Source organism: Magnolia sinica, chromosome 18, assembly GCF_029962835.1.
Source record: "Magnolia sinica isolate HGM2019 chromosome 18, MsV1, whole genome shotgun sequence".
Lineage (NCBI taxonomy): Eukaryota > Viridiplantae > Streptophyta > Magnoliopsida > Magnoliales > Magnoliaceae > Magnolia > Magnolia sinica.
The window spans coordinates 7,594,296-7,611,753 of record NC_080590.1 but is presented as its reverse complement, the minus strand read 5'-3'; the positions used below and the strand labels follow the sequence as shown (position 1 = coordinate 7,611,753).

At 39.2% G+C, this 17,458-nt stretch overlaps 1 protein-coding gene across 5 annotated transcripts in view; it reads right to left on the bottom strand.

Annotated features, from left to right (window-relative positions):
• The window catches only part of LOC131232245 (uncharacterized), a 142,531-nt gene that overhangs the window by 18,700 nt on the left and 106,373 nt on the right, over positions 1 to 17,458 (bottom strand). For all 5 annotated transcript variants that reach the window (XM_058228453.1, XM_058228452.1, XM_058228454.1 and 2 more), the window contains 7 exons: positions 16,406 to 17,182; positions 16,236 to 16,306; positions 15,774 to 16,116; positions 15,591 to 15,689; positions 15,357 to 15,512; positions 5,597 to 5,778; positions 4,961 to 5,485 (listed from right to left, as the gene is read on the bottom strand). In XM_058228453.1, the coding sequence (XP_058084436.1) occupies positions 4,961 to 5,485; positions 5,597 to 5,778; positions 15,357 to 15,512; positions 15,591 to 15,689; positions 15,774 to 16,116; positions 16,236 to 16,306; positions 16,406 to 17,182 (2,153 nt within the window). The remainder of the gene's footprint in view (positions 1 to 4,960; positions 5,486 to 5,596; positions 5,779 to 15,356; positions 15,513 to 15,590; positions 15,690 to 15,773; positions 16,117 to 16,235; positions 16,307 to 16,405; positions 17,183 to 17,458) is intronic.

The window sequence follows — 17,458 nt, the reverse complement described above, 5'->3', positions numbered from 1 at the left end:
TCGACCCATCTCCAAATCTCGAAATTGAAGCTCCCAATCCATGATTTTCATGCAAAACATGAAAAATTATGAATTTGTAACAATTTGACACTATTTAACATGATTTATGGAAAAAAGAATCAAAATCGAAAATGCTCACCAGATCGAACATGTAAGATACATCCCACTAATGCGTTTCGTATCGCACATATGGGATACAAGATATATTGTGGGATATATCGACTGATATCGTCGATACTAAAAACACTGCATGCATTCTTATCAAAAAAAGGAAAAAAAAAATGTGTTGTTGATAATTGATTTCATGCCTGGGAGGTCTCCCATTGAAACTATTGATTTCTGGCAGATTCTTTCAGTTGTAAGGTAGGATCTTTCCCTACTTATTTATCTAGGTCTTCCCCTTTGTTTTGGTAAACCTACTTTATATCTTTGGGATAGGATTATTGAAAGAATGGAAAGGAAATTGTCCCCTCAAAAATGCCAATTACTTTCTTTAGGAGGTAGATTATTTCTTATCAAAGACTGCCTATCCCATCCGCCAATTTACTTTGTCTTTATTTTGTTGACCCAAATCTGTACTCCTCAGGACTGATAAACTCCATAGGGCATTCCTCTAGCAAGGAGGTTACTTCTCTAGAAAATTACTGCTCCTCAATTGGAAAGAGGTTTGCACCTCTTATGTTGAAGGTGGAGCGGAAATAAAGAGATTGGATATGGTCAATCAAGCCATGCTGGGAAAATGGGTTTGGAGATTTGGTATAGAGAGACGGAGCTTATGGAAATCTGTGATCTCCGGGAAATATGGTCTAACCCCTCATCAATGGTGGACTAAACCCCCTCATCAATGGTGGACTAAACCTTCTTCTCTATATCGATCTTCCTTTCTTTGGAAGGGTATTGCAAGGTGGCTCCCTCTTATGTTTCAAGGGGTTTCCTATGTCTTGGGCAATAGTACGAGGATTAGATTTTGGTTGGACATCAGGTGTGGAAGTCCTTCCCTAGCCACCTCCTTCCCTGCTTAGGCAGCAATGTGTCCTTATGAGGGTCTTAACGGTCGTTGATTGTCTTTCAGGAGTTGGAAGAGAGGGAGTTTGGCTCCCCCCATTCAGGAGAGAGCTGTCTGATCCGGTAATCTCTGAATTAATAGCTTTGTTATCTCATTTGCAGGGCTTTTTTCCCTCTCTCGACACAAAGTAGGACCACTACAAAGATCGGGCTCCTTCTCTGTTTGATCCTTCTATCGCACCCTTGCTTCCAACCGATCTACTTCGGAGAGTTGCCACACCGGAGTTTTGTGGAAGTACAAGGATCCCCCAAAAGTTGCAGCTTTCGTGTGGTTGGTGGGAAGGAAAAGAGTTATGACGATGGATAATCTTAGGAAAAGATGAACGCCTTTGACCAATATTTGCCTATTGTGTTTCCAAGACACGGAGTCTATAGAGCATCTCTTTTTGCATTGTCCTTTAACCTATGAGATCCAGTGGCGTGTCCTTTGATTTGCTGAAGTTTCTTGGGTGATGCCCTCCTCTATCAACCTCCTTTCTGGATCCCGACACGATGATCCGGGTGGGAACCTAGGCAGGACAAAATGGAGGATCATTCTTCTTGCTGTTCTTTGGGCTATTTTGATGGAAAGAACTGCTCGCTGTTTTAGAAATCTTCAGTGTTCTACTGCAGGGTTTTTAGCAAGGTTTTGATGTATTTCAAGGATTGGGCCCCTTCCTTTGGTTTTCTTTATATGGGCTCTTCTCTAGCCAGGGGGCTGGCCTGTGTATTTCTTTGGGTTTCTTCATGGTTTTTTTTATTCATATTGCAAAAAAAAAAAAGACAATCTCTGCCTCAACACCAAAATTACAATATCATTATCAACCTGCACAAAGTAACATATCCTTGTACCTGGACCTGTCTTACTGATTATATGGCTGGAGTGTCACAATACAATTTTCAGAGGGAAAGAATGCAGAGTAAGACTCTTCAACCAAGTGATATCATGTATTATTACTTGGTCCAAGAGAGATCCAATATGTTGTAGTGTTTTTTTTTTTCCAAAGTGCAATTGGGGAGATCCTTTCTTGGCAGCATCAAGGTAGGCCAACTCAGGTTCGCTGGTTCCCTCCCTTGTCTGGTGGCTTTAAAATTTACTTCCATGTGTGTTCATATAGGAACCGACGACCAGTTGGCGTTGGTGGAATTTCTGGTAATAGTAATGGGGAAACTATTGCTATGTTCTTTGGTCCTCTTGGCTTTAAAGATTGAAATTTCATAGCGGCTTCTGCCCTTCTGCAGGCTGTTAAGCTGGCAGTGAAGTTCCATTTATTCCCTGTAATTCTGAAGGGGACTTAGAAATGCAATTAAGCGATCGACCTTGAATTCCACCCTTGGAAATTGGTTGATGTGTTGTAAGAGGTTAAGGACCCTACGTTGAACAATCCGAAATAATTCTCCCATGTACCTGGAGAAACAAACGATGGAGTGGATAAACTTGCTAATAGGGATGCAGTTAGCATCTCATTCAAGGTAAGAGGAAATGTGTTGATTGTGATTCTGTGGGTGTGTTGGCCCTGGCTTTATTGTCAGTCTTCTAGATATAATTCTCTGCCTTTAAGATTGTAATTGTTTTTCCATATTAATAAAATCTTCAAAAAAACAAAAAACAAAAAATCCTGGTATCTTGTATTTTAGAAATATTTTTGGACATTTCTTTCAAAAATTTACAAGCTCTGGACATGTTGATCCTGAAGTTTGAGATTGCTAACAACTTGGTCATGTGACTTCTGTTCTAGCTCAAACTTTGACCCTCAGATCTAGTTCAACTTGTAGATCAGCAGCTTAAAAAAGTTAATGAAGTCTTTGGTTAACATCTTTGGCATCAAATTCCAGTTCTTTCTCAAGAAAGACAGGCAAGCAATCCCCAAAACTTGCACGCACACTTTTCCTTCCATTGTCAGTTTTCTTCTCATGTCCCTTCAAAAATTAGATATCTTGATCCATATAATCATATCAGATTTTTTTATTTTTTATTTTTTTAGGTTGATGTTGACATGACAGTCTGCGGTAGGAACTATGCCCTATGGGCCAAGGACAAGAACTTTATTGTGGGAAGGAGCTACAGGCATACATCTATGGATCCATGGTAATAGCAGATCCATTCTTGTCAATCCAAACAACTCATGTACTGCATAATTTTACCTTTAAAAAAATGTACTGTATAATTAGTTAAGAGTGATGTACTTATTGATTTTGTTGTACAGGGATACACCAACTGTTCCCCTTGTTTGTAAGTAATGGTTTGGGTAAAACAAAGACATTTCATCATACCAAATTCCATCTTTTCTTCACTTGAAAGAATTTCTTATCTTTTCTTCACTTGAAAGAATTTCTTGGTTTACTTGCAGCAATTACATTACGTTTTTCTGTATACATTAGGCAGTTACACACATCTTTGTTGGCAGACAAATGGAGCAATGAAACATTAAAGACAAAATAGAGACTTTTACAGTCTCATTTATAAGAACGAAGACATTTCAAGGCCAAAGCTGGATGGTCCATCTTCAGGCATTTTTATTTATTTTTATTTTTTTGAGAGATCCATCTTCAGGCATATTGATGCGAAAGCAGCTTGACTCGAGAGAATAAATAAGAGACTGGCTTTTTGGAAAGAAAAAAAGGATCATACTTACCTTTAGGGCAGAATAATTCTTATTAAATCCATTCTTCCACACCTCCCAGTGTATTCTCTCTCTATTTAAGATGCCACTGGTTGTAGCAAAAAAATCAAGAAAATTTAGGGAAACTTTCTTTGGGAGGGAGGAGAAGAAGGAAAAAAGTATCTTTCATGCAATTGGGAGGAGATGAAAAGGGTACGTGCAGTAGGGGTGGGGAGATTAAGGAAGAAAAATTGGGCCCTTCTTGGTAAATGGTGGTGGGGATTTGAAGAACTGAAAGCCTTGCAGAGAGACATTGTTCTCCAGAAATATGGTAGTACAAGGGTTGGGAGTTCTGGAGGTGTGGGATTGAATGTTTGGAAGGCCATTAGTCGCATTAGAAGAAGAGATGATCAATGAGGGTCAATTGATCCTAGACAAAACCAGGAGATTACTTGAGAAAGGGCTTGTTTCAAGGTGGGCATGGTGATAGAATTCTTTTTTTGTAAAGATGTGTGGCTACCAGATAGGAGATGCAAAATTGGAAGATTATTTCCCTTCTTTCTTCTTGCTTGTGATGGATAAAGAGGCTAAAGTTGTGGACTGTTATGAATCCTTGGTCGGTTCCATAGTGTGTGGAATGTGACTCTTTGTAGAAATTTAAATGATGGGGAAATGGGGGATTATGTTTGATTTCATGACCATTCTCCATGAGGTTAGCATCAATGTCTCGAAGGGTGCCAGTGTTAACCAAGTTTGAAGGGTGTCGGCATTAACCAAGTTTGAAGGCTCTTCTATGGGTTTGGTTCTGAGGAATTGGGAGCTCATTGTCTTTCGGTGAATTTCCTCCAAGCTTTGGCTGGGCTATTCGGTGTTTTGTTCTTCTTCTTTTTTGGATGCTTTATAGAAGAGTGACCATCATTGTCATCACTGCCTTGTCCCAGTAACTTAGGGTCATTTACTGATCCAGTTTCATCAATCATTCCCACCCAAGGCCCTCCTCTCAGTAAGGGTACGACCCATCATTATTCATATTCCTTCCCATCAAAGTCAGAATTGATAGCCATATCATCATCGTCATCATATATGTCAGACATGATATCCATATAATATACTATTTGAAACATAGAACCACAAAGTGATGGCCACTTCAAGAGACAGAAAGGTAATGCTAGAGTTTATTATAGTTAAATTCTTGAAGAAGAAAGGACTAACAACAAATGGCTATGTTTTATCATAGAATCAACAAATTTATAAACATAGAATCAGAATGTGCCAACTCCAAAGGTCATTATACAAGAAGGGGATACTCATACCTGCTTGTCATACCTCCATCGTAACCTGTCGAATAAGAAATAAATACTCTCTCAAGATAGAGATATAATAGCTCTCTTGGTCTATGGTCTATTACAGAAATCCCAACAACCCCCAACTCAATTATAAGCTCCATAGGTGCAGCATTGTTCTGCATCTTACTTTGCATACATGGAGTGCCCCAGTTGCCAATGGACGTCATGAGTTCACTTTTTGCATGTGAACTCAATTCTAGTGCTCTCGGATCATCCGTAAATCGAGCAATCTTAATATCCCCCATTTCTAGAACAAGAAGCCGGATGCCTTTTGCCCATTCATCTGTGAAACATTCATTTGTATTTTCCAAGGTAAATGTTTTGAGAGAAATGTTGCTGCCATTGTGGATGCTAACATCAAGAAGTTTCTGCCCATACGGATCCTCCCAAGAGAAATTCGTCGTTGATAGGGGTTGTAACTGGACCCAGGCATCATCAGTTAAGCCAGACTGTCGGAGGTTGATTGTCACACTATTTGTTCTGTTCTCGATTCTGTCAAAACAAATAATCCTCTTGACTAATTGTAAACTGCGTGCAGCAACATATCTACAACTTCCATTGGCTAAGATACTACTAAAAAGTTACATATGAAAGTATATATACCTGATAGGACCATTTGCTGATCCGAGACGGAATACAATTAAGAACCGTGATCCTTCCTCGTAGCCACGAATTTCTGTTCTCAAAAATCTCCTACCACCATTGTGTTTCCTCAATACAACAGTGATGGTGTCCTCCTTCACAATTTCCACAGGGAAGCACCATTCAGTATCCTCTAATCGCACCTAAAACACCAGGGCAACACACATTCAATTAGTTCAACTAGGACAGCATCGGAGTCAGAACATCAAGTACTTCATGTCTACTAACTGAAAGAGATTGCAATGTGATTGGTTCTATTACATTTTGCACATCGAACACTTGTGATTTGTGTGAAAGCAGTAGTCACATAGAAGTTAACATTTTTTTAAAATCCAAAGTGTCATTCCATCTAAAAAATCAAGCATGCTCTTGAAAATCCAACTCTAACAGTGCAATGTGCCAACTGTGTCAAACAACCACTTTCTCTAAAAGCTCAAGCCATTAGAAGATGGTGTATCAATGTAAGAATATATTAGGGAGGCATATTTGCTGCTCCCAGGATTCAAACACTTGACCTTCCGCTCTGATACCATGTCAAACAACCACTTTCTCTAAAAGCTCGAGCTGTTAGAAGATGGTGTATCAATGTATATCAAGGGACTTTAACAAACTGGTCCTCATCCCAGGTAAGGACGGGTGGTTCATGTCAGGTAGGCGGCCAGTCATTGAAATTTTGCCACAAAATTAGAAGAATTCCTGTTTAGCAATGGTGAAACAGATTTGCAAAGCCAATCCCAAATAGATGGGACAAGGCTATATGATGAAGCATGTTCTTGAAAGGTACAAATGAGTTCAATTAGCAATTTAAAACTATTGACTTATATAGAAGGAGAGGAAACATGTAAACTAACCGGTATTTTAAATATCGACGACATCAGCCAATGTATCATTATTTTTTTCCACATGTCTGGAATATATATTTTAAAATATATCAATCATAATATTGTGAGTGTTTGACAATATATTGCGATAATGACAAAACTGTGATATATAGGCACATCCGTCACTATTTTGACCAAACTTTGTGATAGTTCACAAGTTGACACTGAAACAACATAAATCCACATAAAATAATTTATTTTTTTAAAATTAAAAAAAAAAAAAAATTGCCCAAATATTTTTGGGGATTCTGTTTGCAGCTATGTTTTAACAACTCCCGTTGAGTTGGTACACATCAAAACACGAGTTTGGTGGAGAAATCCCAATCGAAGAAGAGCTCTGGGCCGAAACCCTGTTTTTCTTATTGTTTTTTTTAATAGATTAGCATCAAAATATTTTGAAATCCAAGTCTATGCATGACTTTGATGCATGAAATGGAATTCAAGCAACAAATTTGGATCTCCAAGGTGAAAATGGAAGAAATCGAGGATGTCTTTTAACATATCATGAAGTTTCACTAAACACTTACCAGTTTCCTAAGGCCCCCTTTGGCATAGCACCTCTAAGTCCCGAAACTGATTTTATATGAGTTAAATATGTTTGGTAAGCATACATAATTAATCGTTTATTAAAAATCGATTAGATGAGCTGGCAGAGACAGTGTAGTGTCTATGAGTGATCCAGGGTTCAATCCCTGGTAGTTACCTTTCAAAAAAAGAAAAGAAAAATCGATTGGGGAATAGCAATATTTATGGAAACAGGTTGGAGATGTTTCCAATAGCGCTTTTGTGCTGAAATGTACCACATTTGAGGCGGGTGGAACAAGTGAGATCTACTTGCGCACAACACATGTCAAAGATCCCAGCTATTCATTAGGTGGGGAGAACTTTGAACATGCCATAAAAAAAAATAAAAAAAATAAAAAAATAAAAAAAATCAGGGTAGCACACTTATCAAGTGTACCTCACATGTACGTTAAATCTGGACTTCTTTCTAATGTCTCATTTTTCGTATACGAGTTTGATGTGCCTGATCAATAGACCAACATTATTTTTGTTCCATGGCATGTTCACAGTATACCCTAACTGATGAATAGCACGGATCTCTGAAACATTCCCTCATGAAATTACATACATGCGTACAATGTTGGGAAAGAATCCTTCTCCAATTCCATCAAATACAAAATGGGGGAAGTAATTTGATAATATGGCCAGAACAATTATTGTACAAGTGCTGCATGTGGGGCCTATTAGGGTGTGTTTATGACATCCAACTTGTCCATTAGCTAGGCCAACCATCAAAGTTGGATGCCTCTAAAATCAGGCTGATCCAACCATAATGTAGGACACCACGTGAAATTAGAGATTTTTAGATGGTTGTTCATTATTTTGTGGTGGGGCCTACCATGCTGTGTATATGCCATCCAACCTATGCATTGAGTCCCACCATGACAATGGGATGCCCCAAAAATCAGGCCTATACAAATCATTAGGTAGGCAGTAGGCCATACTATAGAAAACATTGGACCACCATCCAAAAACCTCCAAATCCATGTGCTGACCCACATGATGGTTGGATCAGCCTGATTTTTGGAGCATCCAACTTTCAGCGTGGACCTACCCAGATGGACAGGTTGGATGTGATGCACAGGACTTGTGGGCCCCATTTGCCACAATTGTAGAATAAGGTTGCTCTACGAGGACTTGTTCAGGAACCGGCCTCCCTTCTCCATTTTTTTTTTGGGAATCTAAATATTATTTCACGAAGAAAGGCTTTACAAGAGGACTCATTCAGGCAGCCCCAGAGCACAAAAACCACCTCGGCCTGCCTATCATATACCCCTAAAAGAGAAAAACAACAGAAAACCTATGACGAGGCGCTAGACACTCTAATTTGACCCAGGCCCACACGATCTAGGAAGATCTGACCTCAGGTGGAGCGAGGAAGATCCATCAGCACCTAAAAAATCTTTAAAGTTTGGGATTCGCTGCCCAATTTAGCTAAGGCATCCACTACTCCATTAACCTCCCTCAGAGTGTACCGGATGCTGACTCTAGATCTCCTCTTGAGAGAATCGATACGAGTCCACCAATACTGCAAACACCAGCTAGAGGGCCTCTCTTTGCTCAGCATATCTACAAAGACCTTTGAATCACTCTCGACCTCTATGTTAGAAAATCCATGCTCCATGCAGAAGGAAAGGCCCTCAAACATTGCTTGAGCCTCTGCTTTTACATTTTACCCTAGACCATAGCCATTCGAGAAAGCAAAGATGAATTCACCTTGACTACCCCCGCAAACTCTTCCTCCACCAGAGGGACCTGGGTTGGTTCGTGAGGAGCCGTCCACATTGATCTTCAGCCAGCCCGCCGTCGGCCTCTCCCACTTTACAATGGACAGATTTCTATTACAACATGGCCTAAAGGAGATTCCCAGCTACTGAAAAGCCAGACTCCTAGAGAGGAGGTTGTCCTTTAGGGGAGGAAGGTCTAGGCCAATGACGGCAACCCATCTTTTGGCAAGGAAAATGGTCCTCCTCCAATTTGATTGGCTACGAAATGGAGGAAAGTTAACTGATACTCTGGAATGTATAACGCTTGATAGTAAGCACACTGCTTAAACGGTACTTTGGCATACATTAACTCGAAGTAAGCCAACTAGATTGTAGAACACATTGTCACATAAGGGAGATGTTGAGAAGGATGTTGTACATAGAATTCAAGTTAGGTGGAAGATGTGGAGATGTGCCTCTAGAGTTTTATGTGATCATCACACACCAATCAAATTGAAGGAGAAGTTTTATAGGACAGCTATAAGACCATCAATGCTTTATGGAACAAAATGTTGGGCGGTTAAAGAACAATATGCTCATAGGATGAACATCGTTGACATGAGGATGTAGAGATGGATGAGTGGCAAGATGAGGAATAGAAGAATTAGAAATGAATGCATTTGAGGGAACTTGGGAGCAGCACGAATAGGTAATAAGATGAGGGAAAATAAACTTAGATGGTTTCGTCATGTGCAATGGAGACCAAGAACTACATCGGTTTGGAGCGAGTTGGTTCAAGTTGAAGGATCATAAAGGGTCAAGGGAAGGCCCAAATGATGTGGGTGGAGGTAGTAAGAAAAGACTTGAGGACCTATGGTTTAACTGAGGATATGGTCACTAATAGAGTGGAATGGTGGGACATGATTCGTGTTGCCGACCCCAAGTAGTCGAGATAAGGCTTGGATGAAGATGATTGCCTCTAAGTAACAGTCCCAAAATCAAAATGGTTAACTAATCCTAACCTCTGATTTGTGGACACCTGTTTGATAGAGTAGCACTATTGGATATCTTTCATTTTGAACCATGCAATGAAGTCTAAGCAATCCAATAACCGGACAATCAAATAAGTGTAATTTTTTATTCATCAAACAACTAAATTGGACCCATGATCAAGGTGTTCCGTATCCGTTACGTTACAGCCGTAAAGGCCGATACGTATAGGTAACGACCATGACCGTTACGCAATATGGGGGCGAAAAGATGCAGTTGGTTTTCTAAGACCGTATCGGCCATTATGGGGCATAACATCGTTACCCCCATAACAGTTGAAAAATGACCATTTTTTTCTATTTAAATTCATTTTTCTCCTAATTTTTTTCACTTTTCTTATTCTAAAAACTTTCCTAGATTATTTTACAATATATTTTGACCACTTTTACAATTTTTTTTTTTTTTCCGGATTAAAGCTGTAGATTGAGGCAATCTGGGTGAATAGAAACTTCGATGGACATTTTTCAAAAAATAAAAGGTGGTTTTTATGCCTTTTTCCAATTTCTAGTTCTAATGCTCGATTGTGATGTATAAATATTAGAGACATAACCACGTTCACAAATTCACCAGACAACCAGATACAACACTCTCACCAAAGAGTGGACCGTTACACTATCATAAACATGTTTAAAACAAAAACAAAAAGCAATACATATGTGGAATATTTTTATTATTATGGATTTTCTAAATATTTTTTCAAAATTTTTCGAGCAATTTTTTTCCAACTGTTACAAGGGTCGTAATAGTCGTTACGCCTAATACCCGTATCAGTAATGGTGGTGAGCATTACGGCCACCGTTACCGATATGGAATACCTTGCCCATGATTGGACATTTTAATTTGATTTAATTGCATACACACACATAATACGATGGGTGACCACATCACATTGACCAGGATGAAGCTAATGCCCTAAAAAAACCAATTCTTTTGTATGAAGTTAGATCTGCATTCATCGATCTTGGGAGGGATAAATCCCTAGGCCCTGATTGGCTTCCCTATGGCATTTTTCCAGTCTTTTTGGGACCTTGTTAAGGCTGATTTGTTAAGTTTTGTCGAAGACTTTGCTTCTTCTAACAGATTACCTTTTGAAATAGGCAACACTTTTATTGCCCTTATCTCGAAATTGGAACGAGTTGTCCACCTCAAGGAATTCCGTCCTAATAGCTTGGTGGGAAGCCCTCATAAAATCCTGGCAAAGATTCTCAGTAACAGGTTACGTCTTGCAATTCCTAAGATCGTTTCTCCTTTTCAAAGTGCTTTTGTCCAGGAAAGACAAATCCTAGACAGTATCTTGATAGCTTATGAATGTTTATACTCCTGGGCTAAGGCGAGCAGGTTTGGTATTCTTTGTAAGATGGACCTGGAAAAGGCTTATGACTATGTTAAATGGTCATTTTTGGGCTATATGCTTAGGAGAATGGGTTTTAGGGAGAAGTGGAGGGCATGGATATTTTACTGCATCTCCTTTACCTGTTTTTCTGTGCTTATTAATGGCTCTCCCTTTGGATTTTTTAAATCCTCCCGTGGTTTGCGTCAGGAGGATCCTCTATCTCTTTTTCTCTTTATATTAGTTTCTAAAGCTCTGAGCTAGATGTTGACCAAAGGCTAGGAGATGGGTCTGTATAGGGGTTTTGAGGTGGAAAACTACCCTCAACGTATTTGTCATCTTTAATTTGCTGATGACACCACACTATTTTGTGAAGCTAAGAAATCCATGGTGGACCTCCTTAGCATGACCATTTGCTAGTTTCAAGGTTGAAGGTAAACCTCTCCAAGAGAAAACTCTTTGATATTAACATTTCCTCCGATTTGTTCGGTAGGTTGGCTGACACCAAGGTATTCGAAATCGGTTACATAACGGTAACGGTCATAACCGTTATGCGTTACGGGGTTGAAACAGCCGTTACCAAAAAAAAAAAAAAGGCCGTAACAGTCCCGTAATGGTTCGTAATGGCTCTATAACAGTCTCGTAATAGTCCGTAACGGCCCTATAATGGCCCCGTAACAATTTTTTCAAAAAATAAAAAAATGGCCATAACGGCCCGTATCATAACGATAACGGTGGTGACCGTTATGGCCACCGTTACTATTTTGGAACACCTTGGCTGACACCCTTGGCAATGGTCTGGAGTCCCTTCCGACTTTATTTCTTGGTCTTCCTTTGTTTGTGGGAAAACCAACATAACATGTGTGCGATAAAATTCTAGAGAGACTTGGAGAGAAAATTGCCCCCGTGGGAGAGTCAATTCCTCTCCATGTGTGCGATAAAGACCTCCCTTTCTAGTCTTCTGTTATTTTTTTTCGTTCCTTTTTTATTGCCCTAAATCAGTGATCCTTCGTATTGACAAGCTCCACCGAGAATTTCTATGGTAGGGGGGGCTGTCTCGAGGAAGCTCCCGCTTATGATATGGTCGGAAATTTGTTCCCCTTTCTCCAAAGGGGAAATTGGTATTAAGAATATAGAGTTAGTCAATGTGGCCCTATTGGGAAAATGCACTTGGAGGTTTAGTTTTGAGGAGTCTCTAAAAAAGGGTAATTTTTGCCAAATATGGGTCACTTTCCCATGGTTGGTGGACTAAACCATCGTTGTTATATCGAGCTTCCAACCTTTGGAAAGCAATAACTAGTCTTCTTTTGCGCTAGGAGAGAGATCGAGGATTTGCTTATGGAATGAACCTTGGTGTGGAAACTCCCCCCCCCCCCCCTTTCAGAGACTTTCATTCTCTAGCTACTCTAAGTTGGTTGCCTCCATGGCTAAATGTTTTTCTGGCCAAGGGGATAGTGGTGTGTGGGCTCCTTTTAGGAGAAACCTGACGGACCCTAAATTTCAGGAATTTACGTACCTTTTAGTTCGATTGCAGGAGGGTTTTCCCTCTTCCGAGCTCTAAAGATTCAAGGATCTGGACCCTCGCAAGCTTAGGATCTTTCTCAGTTGCCTTCGCATGTATGGGCAAAAATAAGATGCTCACAATTGACAACTGAAGGAAGTGAGGTATGATCCTCACCAATGTGTGCCTATTGTGCTTGGAAGAAGTAAAGTCCATCAACCATCTCTTCATCCATTGCGCCTTTACGTCGGATATTTGGAATAGGGTTTTGAGAGATGTTGCTATCTGTTGGGTTATGCCTTCCTCGATCAATCAACTTTTTAAAGCTTGGTATGCTAATTTAGGAGGTTTGTTGGGTCAAAAAAAAATGGTGGATCTTATTTCTCGCAGTCCTCTAGGCAATTTGGAATCAAAGGAATTTTCGATGCTTTCAAAACCAAAGCGTTACATCTGCTAGGGTTTTCAATAGGGTTCTCTTATTTTTTAGAGACCGGGCTCCTTAGCCCTTCTCAGTCTTAGCTAGGTTTCCCCAGTTGTGGGTCTGGGTGGTTGTATTTTTACTTTTCCTCTTCTTCTCTTTTTTAGCTCTTGTTTTGTTTTGTTTTGTTTTGTTTTTTTGTTTTCTTTGTTGTTGTTTTCTTTAGTTCTTTTAAGGGACCATTTGGATGGGAGTAAATGAAGGTAAATGGGTGGAATTGGGAATAAATGGAACTAAATGGCATTTGAGGTGTGTTTGGCTGGGAGTAAATGCATGTAAATGAAATGAAATGAGAGTAAATGGGTATGTGAATGAAATCCTCTCGACGAGAGAAAGGATTTGGAAGTAAATAGGGTGAAATGCCTTTTTAAGCTCCCTTGGAGAGTCGCACAAGTAAACAAAGGTGATGCTACACACATGTCCGCCATACACGTGGCATGCTAATGATACTCCAAAACAATCCAATTATCAACTATATCACTAAAATCACACTAAAAGAATGATCCAAACCATCCAAAGGTTGGCCATCTAAATGGACGGTTAAAAAACATTGGCAAGTTACTTGTTTGTGATCCTTAAGTTTTTGGATGAAGAGATGGTTGATGGGCTTATTAATGGACTTATTATATATTTTATCTGACGTAAGTAAATTTTAGATAGAATCAGCTTTACGCCGGATATTTAGATAGAATGGGCTTTAGATAAAGTATATATAATATATCCGACGTAAAGCCCATTCTATCTAAAGTATATATTTTAATGGGCTTCTTACAATCATTCCATTAAATATCACATATGTTCACTAAGTTGGGATATCACATGTATTCCTGTGAATATATTGAAAAATTCAAATGCATTCTGGTTCCTCCCATTTACTCCCATCCGGCTAGAATATTTGGATTTCAAATGAATTTCATTTACTCCCATCCAAACACAATTGAATAAGCCATTTACTTACAATTTATTTACCTACAATTCCATTTCCCATTTACCCCCATTTACAAGCACCCAAACAAGCTCTTGGATAATGAATTCATCTTATATAAAGTAAAAAAAAAAGAAAAAAAGAAAAAAAAAAAAGGGCGTGTGACACCAAGTGGAATGATGGAGAGGGATAGGCGTGTGGGGCCCACAATGTTGTGTATTCTAACCCATTTATCATGTGCACCTCACAAGATGGGGGGAATTCCTAAAATCACTTGATCCAAAACTCATGTGGGGCCAAACCTCGTGAACTTAGAGGTGTCAAGAGTGATTTTGATGGTGTAGCCTGCCTTTTGGTTCGGTCTGATTTTTTGTATGTGCAGTGAACACATGGAAACACAACCCAATGAACGGAGTGGATATCAAACACGGCATGGTGGGCCCCACAGCTAGGGTGTTACATTGTACTATAATTGTTGAAGAGGAGTCCGGTCTTATACTTGAGAAGTTCTGATCATTGGTATGGACTGTCCGGCATGTGGAGCCCACCCTTTATGATCTAATGCTCCAGATCACTTTGACCGAATGTTCTTAACCATTTTGCAAGAAATTGTTTTCTCTTATCTTATGTGTGTTTACCAAACATGTTTATTCAGAATCAATTTTTCATAAACAATTCTCAATAAAATTCCAAAGAATTTTTTACTAGGAACTGATTTCCCATCGCCATTATCAATGACAAATGGGCCCTAAAGTTTCCCTCAGACTGTGAAGCTTTACATGATATGTGTGATATTTCACAACATGCTGAGAAACTTCCCATTATTGAAGGTGAGATATCATGATAACAATATTTAAAACATTGAAACTAACTACTTGTTAAAACATGTTTCACTGTGTAGCGGGAATAGTATTGAAGAAGCAAAATATAAAGAAGCAATGAAGCCCAAGATGACAATGACATTCCGGTGAAAATTGAGAGATTCGGATTCCATTGGGACATGCGAAATTCCCTCGTTGCTACCCTGCAGGGTGATGAGCTATAATCTTTTCCCAAAGATGGAATCACATGCATGGTATCATTATGCAAATTTCATAAATACTGATAATACAAGCAAGACATGGTAGAGAAGGATTAATATAACGCAACATGCACTTAAAAGGTAAAAGATGGAAGGATACCAAAATGTAGATTGGAATAAATTAAAAACTTTAAGAATTAAGAATTTGATACAAAGTCAATGAATTTTCAAAATTCATTGGAATCATAAAGAGGATGTCTGCTACCTGAAGTTTTTCTGGACCTTCTGCTTCAGAATAAACAAATGAAGCTCTTGAATCAGATGCATGTAAAACCTTTGGCTGATCTCCACTACTTAACTTAACAAACATATCTTCACCAAGCCTGTTCGTGAATGTCATGAATGGACGGACCAAAATTACCTAAAAAAGACAAGAATAAATTTCAAATTGAAAACAATTCAAAAGTTTCCCCAAAGTGTTAAGCATTTCCTCAATTACCTTTGTAGGAACAGACTGATAGGGGGATGGTTTTGAGGAAACGAAGAGCCGGATGCAATTTCCATCAGCATCATAAGCATATAAATCAATTGAACCATCCTAAGGAGAAAGAAACAGAGTTTAACACCCTTTTCTTGTTTATTGAAATAATTGCTCAGAAAATTAAATGAGGACTGAACCTACCATACCACCAAGAGGAGAAAGGTCCCTAACTGGTCCAAAGCGCTCCTTCCCAGGTCTACTTATTGACACTGAGAGGCCCAATTGTCTGAGGTCTAATGCAGAATCAATGGTATACCCTTCATGCACTTCGTCTTCAGTGATCTGCCTGAAGATTTTTTCATTGCTCTGGTTAGGATGATGTGGAAGAGAGAAATGCCATCTTCCTTTTCTCCCAGAAATATCTAAAAGCCTATATGTAAGCGGTGGGCATCTGGCACTGGCAAGCCAATACGGAGCATAGACTCTAACAACCTTTGCTGCTAAATGTTCCTTATTGTTTTGTTCGAGAATAACATGAACAATCCTGCATGATACAGATAGTTGGAACTGAGTCATTTATCAGAATGTACTTCTATATACTAGCAATCCTTCCAGAGAGAAATTAAGAGAGATATTTTCAGCATATGCCGAGCATAAGCAAACCTTCCGGAGAGAGAACTTAAAGCTATTGTCTTAAATGGCATGCTGGTAGGATGTGATATAAGAACAGCCTCCTGAGAAAGAATGAAGAGATTTGTTACTGACCACCAAAAAAAGAGTGACTACAAATCAGACAGAATTCAAGAGAGAGTAGATAAAATTTAGATAAATACATGTACGGGCTGCCATCCCCCTTGTGGAAGCAGTGAGAAGTACAAAGGGTTTCTCATATCAGCATTATAAACTTTGACAGTCTCGCTTGGATGAAATATTCCTCTAGAGCACGGAATAAACTGGCCACTTGATTGCTTTTCAAGAACAGAAAACTCAGCAGATAGGGGAAGGAAATTAATGATAGACAGTGGAGAGGTAATCACAAGATTCCAATCCTGAATGGGATCTGAATGGATATCTTTTCCAATCTCTGTGGCTTGTATGCTCAAACAAAACCACAAACCCTGGGAATTTTTCGAAGAGTTTTGATCATTTTGCGGGCAGTACAAGAGTTTCTCAGACTCAACGATAGATGATAAATAAATTTGAGAAATTTCTTCAGATTTACCAGAAACTTCTGATTGAGCATGCCTGTCCAATGCTAAACTCCAAGAATATTCATTTGGCTCACTGACATTCTTTGGTCTTATCTGTAAGAAGTAAGATAGCCTAGGGTGTGTCAAGACTGACAAAGGCAAGGGAAGAGTTTCTCCAGGTTTCAATGGCCCAACCGATATTTGCTGCTTTCCATCACTTGAGATACATTTCCTGTTCCTGATCCATCTCCTTTGCCTTGCATAGTTCACATAATTTATATGATTGAATGAATCAGGCCATTTTAGGCGTTCCTGGTCTGGAGCATAAACCCAACCATCAGCAGTTTTCACTGACGTATTATCAACATGCCAATCATCAATCACTTCCCAGCCTGATGGCAACTCAAATTTTGGAAGTCCCTGTATAACAGAACGAAGAAAAATTAGAGAAAATCCCAATTTTCCCTCAAATAACAATTTCTACCAGTGCCCCACAAGGTCATTCATCAACCAAGCTCTAGGTTCAGTGGTACTTCAAGTAATAGTGAGTCTACAGATGAACCTGTTTTCTTGGTAACATTCTAAAGTTACATGAAACAAAGTGTCCACCCAGACCAAGCAAATCTATAGCAATTATGCTTTAAGAATTACGATAATGAAAGCTCTCAGCTTAATGAAAAATAACAACCTAAATGA